General features: G+C 41.0%; 1 protein-coding gene across 2 annotated transcripts in view; it reads left to right on the plus strand.

Moving 5' to 3' along the window:
- Positions 1-6,027, plus strand: part of LOC102195704 (cysteine-rich secretory protein LCCL domain-containing 1-like) — a 14,305-nt gene extending 8,278 nt beyond the window's left edge. For both annotated transcript variants that reach the window (XM_005737543.1, XM_005737544.1), the window contains exons 3-15: positions 94-212; positions 677-809; positions 1,155-1,270; positions 1,630-1,730; positions 3,516-3,677; positions 3,761-3,821; positions 3,936-4,002; positions 4,088-4,218; positions 4,334-4,377; positions 4,461-4,533; positions 4,784-4,853; positions 5,137-5,270; positions 5,392-6,027. In XM_005737543.1, the coding sequence (XP_005737600.1) occupies positions 94-212; positions 677-809; positions 1,155-1,270; positions 1,630-1,730; positions 3,516-3,677; positions 3,761-3,821; positions 3,936-4,002; positions 4,088-4,218; positions 4,334-4,377; positions 4,461-4,533; positions 4,784-4,853; positions 5,137-5,270; positions 5,392-5,443 (1,263 nt within the window). In that variant the 3' untranslated portion in view covers positions 5,444-6,027. The remainder of the gene's footprint in view (positions 1-93; positions 213-676; positions 810-1,154; positions 1,271-1,629; positions 1,731-3,515; positions 3,678-3,760; positions 3,822-3,935; positions 4,003-4,087; positions 4,219-4,333; positions 4,378-4,460; positions 4,534-4,783; positions 4,854-5,136; positions 5,271-5,391) is intronic.
- The last annotated feature ends 919 nt before the right edge of the window (positions 6,028-6,946 follow it).

Genomic DNA, 6,946 nt, shown 5'->3' on the forward strand with positions numbered 1-6,946 from the left:
GTGTGTGTGTGTGTGTGTGTGTGCGTGTGCGTGTGCGTGTGTGTGTGTGTGTTTCTTGAAATCTTTGTGGTGAAAAATGTGTGTGCTCCTCAGGTATGGGATTACGAGTTGGAGAGAAGTGCAGAGCACTGGGCTCACACCTGCAGATGGGAACATGGACCGAGTCACATGCTGACACAAATAGGCCAAAACCTCGGAGCACACTGGGGCAGGTGCGTGCAGGGAAGTGTAGCAATTAAAATATTCTGTCCTTTCTGTGTCACATGTTTGACAGCTCTGAACTAACGCATCTTTGTCTCCAATACAGTGTATTTAAAGTTCAATGTACACTTTTAAATGCAGTTTAACAGCTAACATCTTAACCCTCCAGTGCTAAAAAGTGACATCTGTAAACAATTTCCTACTCAGTTTATTCAGTCATTTATTTTGGGTCATAATGAATAAAAATTGAAATCTGTTTGTAAACCTCTGTAAATTTTATTTAAGACAGGAGGATGTTCGTTAGCTAATGACTTGGGATTGACCAGCTTTAAGCCAATCAGGTGGTTTCAGTCAGACCCCCAATGTCAAACCAAGAAATCTTTCATCTCAAGTTCAGAACAGACTTCAGGAGTGGACGATGTGATAGTAGCTTCATCCATCTATTTTACTTTTAACACTTTTTCTATCACATCAGGGACCGGCCCCCAACCTACCATGTCCAGGCCTGGTATGATGAGGTGAGGTATTATAGCTATCCCTACGCCCAGGAGTGCAACCCACACTGCCCATTCAGGTGTTCGGGACCTGTTTGTACTCATTATACTCAGGTAATTGTCTTAGAAGTTATACAGTCACTAGTGATCATATGTTTCTTTTATTTAACAAAATCATATTTACTGGTATATAAATATCTGGGATATCAAAAGTTCTTCTATTTAATTGCAATTACAATTTGAGGAATGAGCTAAATTTAACCAAGAAAATTTGTGCAACTAGGTTCTTTATTTGCTTTAAAATGAATATTTATTGATAACTACTCACAAAAGTAAAATATGACATTATATAACTGTGAATGCGTACTACAACCCATAATTACCACTGCCTTTTCTGTTACATGATACAACTCTGTTCACATCGTCTGTTTGTGTGTGTGTGTTTTGTTTTTTGTTTAGTTGGTGTGGGCGACCAGTAATCGCATTGGCTGTGCCATCAACGTGTGTTACAACATGAATGTGTGGGGAATGATCTGGGCCAAAGCAGTCTATCTGGTCTGCAACTACTCCCCGCCGTAAGTTTTCACCCAGGACATGAACACATTAGAAAATGTTTCCATGCTGCTTCAGTGAAAGTAGAGAGGAGTCAGAGGTAAACATCATCATTTTTAATGAGTGAGGTCACAGGTTTGTCATCAGCAATCACAAAAATGATTAAGCAATAACAGAAATTTACAAAGGCCAGAAGGCATGCAGTTATTTATTTGATTTTTGTTCCTACTGCGTACATATTTTAATTTCTTTACATGGAAGAAAAGCTAAGAAATATACAACAAAAGGTTCTGCACTTCCTGGCAGGTTACAACTGTGATAAAAAAAAAAAAACAGTATTATCATTTCTTTTGTTTGTTTTCTTGTTTGTTTGTTTTTCCAGAGGCAACTGGTGGGGTCATGCTCCATACAAATATGGGACTCCCTGCTCTGCTTGTCCAGCGAGCTATGGTGGGGGATGCAGGGACAACCTCTGCTATAAACGTGGGTTATTGCCTATTTATTTTTGTACATAACTCATGTGTTATTCACATGTTTATTATTATCTTTATTGTATTTTAGTCATTTATATCACTGTGGAGGTTTCCCATGATTTTGACCATTTATACTGAGCCAATGTATGTTTGCACAGTTAAATCAAGAAGAACTAGATAGGTAGATTAGAGATTAGATAAAACGTTATTAATCCCTCGGGTGGGTTCCTCCGGGAAATTCGGTTTCCAATAGCACAGCACCGACAGAAGTTACAGAATGTGAGCAGAAATATACCATATATACACACATATATAAATATAGAGAATACAAAAGGGATTAATAGAATAAATGGGAATAAGAATACAAGGGAATTGCACATTTCAAGTATTGTGAGTCTATTGCACCGTTGGATGTGAACAAAAAGTATTGCACAGTGAAGAGGCACTACAGCTTAGTTGTTCCCCCCTCCTTTGTCCTCCTGTCTCCCCTCCCTCTCCCCTCCAGAGAGGAGTTAAACAGTCTGATGGCGTGTGGGACAAAGGAGTTTTTAAGTCTGTTGGTTCTTGTCTTGGGGAGAAGCAACCTGTCACTGAACAGACTCTTCTGGTTGTTTATGGCCGTGTGCAGAGGATGCCCAGCATTGTCCATAATGTCCAGCAGTTTCTTTAAGGTCCTTTTCTCTGCCACTGTCACCAGAGTGTCCAGCTTCATGCCGACCACAGAGCTAGCCCTCCTGATCAGTTTCTCCAGCCTGGATGAGTCCCTCTTTGCTGTGCTGCTCCCCCAGCACACCACAGCATAGAAAAGTACTCCAGCAACCACCGACTGGTAAAACATCCTCAGGAGCTTCCTGCAGATGTTAAAAGACCTCAGCCTCCTGAGGAAGTACAGTCGGCTTTGGGCTTTTTTATACAGCTGCTCTGTGTTGCATGACCAGTCCAGTTTATTGTCCACCCACAGCCCGAGGTACTTGTACTTGTTGACCACCTCCACCTCCTCCCCCTCTATCTGAACCGGCAGTGGACCTTCTCTGGACCTCCCGAAGTCCACAACCAGTTCCTTAGTCTTTGAGGTGTTGAGTTGCAGGTGGTTTGTGTGACTCCAGACTCACCAGACTTCTGTACTCCTCTTCCTGATCATCCCAGATACACCCCATGATGGCCGTGTCGTCTGCAAACTTCTGAATGTGGCATAATTCAGAGTTGTAGCAGAAGTCAGAGGTGTACAGGGTGAAGAGAAGAGGGGACAGCACAGTTCCCTGTGGTGCTCCTGTGCTGCTGACCACAGTGTCAGACGTGATGTCCTTCAGCCTGATGTACTGTGGTCTGTCGGTGAGGTAGTCGGAGATCCAAGCAACCAGGCAGGGGTCCACCTCCATCCTGTTCAGTTTTTCCTGAAGCATACAGGGCCGGATGGTATTAAAGGCACTGGAAAAGTCAAGAAACAGGATCCTGACCGTGCCTTTTCCTGTCCTGGGCATGTTGTACCTGTGGTCGGAGAAGGTTGAGGAAGAGCCGCTCTAGAGTCTTCATAAGATGTGACGTCAGTGCCACCGGTTGGAAGTCATTCAGCTCATCGGGCCAGTTCCTTTTGGGAAGATGTCTTCCATAGGGCGGGCACTCTCCCCAGTCGCAGACTGAGATTGAAGACTCATTGTAGCGGCTCCTCAAGTTCAGCAGCACACGCCTTTAGCATCCTAGGACATCCTACTACTACTGATACAATCAGAAAAGTGCACAGAAAAATTTATTCAGCTCCTAAAAATTGAATAACCGCAACGGACTGTGTTTTCAGACGGAGGTGTTGACAGGCGTCCGGCTCCTGAGATTGAGGAGACCAATTACATTGAACCCGAACCAGTAAGAGACGGAGAGCCCCGACCCAGGGCCCAGGCACCAAGCACCTCGCCCAGTGACAACCTGGAAAGAGACATGGTTGTCAGCACAGAGCAGATGTGTAAGGATGAACTCCTATTACTATAGCTCCCTGAGTAACAGATATGAATACAATATTAATACTGACGAGTTTGTGTACTTAAGGCCAACAGGTGGACTGTGAGACCAAGCTGAGGGATCAGTGCAAGGGAACAACCTGTAACAGGTAGAAGATGATGTGTATAGATGAACTTATTATCATTAACACAGATGATTAGTAGAAACAGACTTGGCTTCAGTACCACTATGAGCTTCACTTTACTGTGGTTTCTGTCCATAGATATGAGTGCCCACCCGGTTGCCTTGAAAGGCCTGGAAAAGTAGTTGGGACTGGATACTATGATATGGTAAAAACTCACAAGTAACAGCACTCGATGTATTCTTTCATTTATTATTATTTTGTATAAACCAATCTTTGCGTGATTGATCCAGCAATCCAGTGTGTGTGGAGCTGCGCTACACTTTGGTGTTATTGACAGTGATGGAGGATGGATCGATGTGACCAGACTGGGCAGAAAACAACATTTCACCAAGTCATACAAGAATGGTATTCAATCCATTGGGTATGACTCGGCCTCTGTATTTATGTCTATTTATTAAGCTTCATACTTTGGCTGTTTAATTGTGATGGATGGCTATAAGACATCAGGCTTACTGCCATTTTTGTCAACTTTACAGGAAAAACAGAAGTGCAAATTCTTTTAAAGTTGAGTCTGTGCCTGGTAAGAAGTTCATTTCTCATAGCCACAGAAATACTGTAGCATATTTGTTTTGCTGTGCTTCATCAGCTGTTTTTTTCCCCCAGTCAAGGCAGTAAGATGTGATACCACTGTGGCGCTTTTCTGTCCTTTCAAGAAACCTGTACGACACTGTCCCAGGTAACGTGTGTTGATTACAGCTATGACCTTTATGACCACCAAAGGTAAAAGTGGTGTCACTACTGTCACCTGTATACACACATTTTTGTGCATCTTTGAATTTCTGTCTTAACAACTGGTGCGCACTTTATCATTTATAGTTTTCTTCCTCTTTTCTTTTCAAAAACTGGTTTAAATTTGAGCTGATTAGTCAAGTTTTGTCTGGAAACAGCGGGCTCTTTGACCTTACCTTAGCTCTGGCTTTCCCCAGGTTGTATTGTCCTAGGAACTGTTTGCGTGAGAGCCAAGCACGAGTTATTGGGACAAAATACTACTCAGATGTAAGTTTTTGCATTATTGTCCTCACTTTGGGTAACAATAGTAATTTGTTACTTAACTTATAAGATAAACCAGAAGACCTCACACTCAGATATCAAATGCATTGCATCTGTAAGGCCTGAAGTTAATGCAGCCTTAATTACTGTTGCAATTCAAACCTCTGCTCAGTTTTTAACAACACAAGCAGCTGCATTTGATAATGTGAACACACAGAGTGCCACAGTATAATGCTGATAGGTTAGAGGTGCTTTTCTGCCTAACGACTCATTGTCTTGGCCCATCCAGAAGTCGAGTATCTGCAGAGCGGCCATTCATGCTGGAGTGATCAAGAACGAGTCAGGAGGTTACCTTGATGTGATGCCAGTGGACAAGAAGAGGCATTATAGCGGCAGCTATCAGAATGGCATCACCTCAGAAAGGTAACATCTCATGCAAGCGTGGAATTTTATTGTGCGTATTTGATTGGCATGTAGAGAGATGTTTTGTTTTAAAGGTCCATGCTTTTCATGTAACGTGTCCTTTTTGCTTTTCCTCTTCCAGCCTAACAAACCCCACAGGAGGAAAAGCCTTCAGAGTGTTTGCAGTCATCTGAAAACCACTCAAAAGACAAAGTACCCTCAAATCCAGCTTCATCCACTTCAAATCCAGCAAACCTACTCATTATCAATTTACAACCTATAATTATGTACATTCCTACAGTGAACACATCAGTGTTACTGATACTGTCACTAAAAGTGTAACTCAAGGCTTTGCTTCTATCTTTGGCCATGACTGAATCACTGTCCAGTAATAATGTAGCAAAGGATGTTTGGCAAATGATGTCTTCTGTCTCATATCTTTCCCTGAACATCTTGAGCTGACCATAGACATGATACCACGACAAGCTGCTTTTAGCTTTCAAAGCTGTGTTTAAAGCATCAGATTTATTACCTTTCCAGCAGCTTCATGACATTTTAAAAAGACTAAAATCAGCTGTGTTTGCTGACTAATTTAAAAAGCGCACGCATCACATCTATATAGAAAAAAGGAAGGTAAAACACTGTTTCAATCTAGTCAGTCCTAGGTGTGTCTATGGAGGAACAAATTGGCCATATTAACATAATATAAGATAATGAAGTATAAAATGACAAAAAAAACATATATATGTTATTACACATACTGTCTACAAATCTTAAATACAGAGTCCTTCAAATATGCAAAGTGGGTTCCTCATGGCATAAATGTATCAGTTTATCACAATGCTGAAGTCATATTGTCAGTTTAACATGCACAGAAAGGAATTTTAAATAATGATACAATTTTGAATTAACATCAGAGAATCGTAGAGTTTACATAAAGACACAATACTTTGAGAGTCATTCATCACTGGCACAGAAATTATTATTCGTTTCGGTTTTCTGATACGTCTGGTTGGGGTCTCCAAATATTCTGTCTGGTTATAGTGTTAATATACACACTTAACATGGATATTACATATTTTTGTATATAATGTTGTAAATAATACTGAAAACACGCTTGCTATTCTCCTCTTTTTAATGTACAATTTAACAGCCATGCAAGTCAATGCACAGTAATTGCCACAACAGCTTCTGTATGCAGAACATGCATCTGCCCCTCAAGCTTTTCTATTCGCCATAGAGTGAATATGTTGATGTGACTGTAAATATTGTATGTGTGCATGTGTAACAGATATTTTTATATTTTATTCTGCATTCCTAGCTCTTGGTTTTGTTTTTTACATTTTTATAAGTGGACCTGGCTGGCCAGGAATGCGCATGGCATAATCTTAATTCCCAAAAATTCTTAAAAAGTATTAAAAATGTACAAAAGTATATATTGTGTCATTCTCTGACTTTATTAGAGACTTTTGTGCTTAAAAAACATTCAGCTTGAATGACTCAGCAACCTTGTAGTGTGTAAATCCTGCTAACCCCAAGTTAAATCTGCTCCTGGGTTTACATTGTATTACATTACACATGTTTTCAGTTCTTGCGCACATATGGTTGTGAACATGTGGCTGAGTGGCCACATTATTTTAATATCAGTCCCTTCAGCTTCCAGATAGCCTGAGGAATGCAGGCATTAACATTTCAAC

The sequence above is a fragment of the Pundamilia nyererei genome, unplaced genomic scaffold (assembly GCF_000239375.1).
Source record: "Pundamilia nyererei isolate P.nyererei 1_Seehausen unplaced genomic scaffold, PunNye1.0 scaffold00077, whole genome shotgun sequence".
NCBI lineage: Eukaryota > Metazoa > Chordata > Actinopteri > Cichliformes > Cichlidae > Pundamilia > Pundamilia nyererei.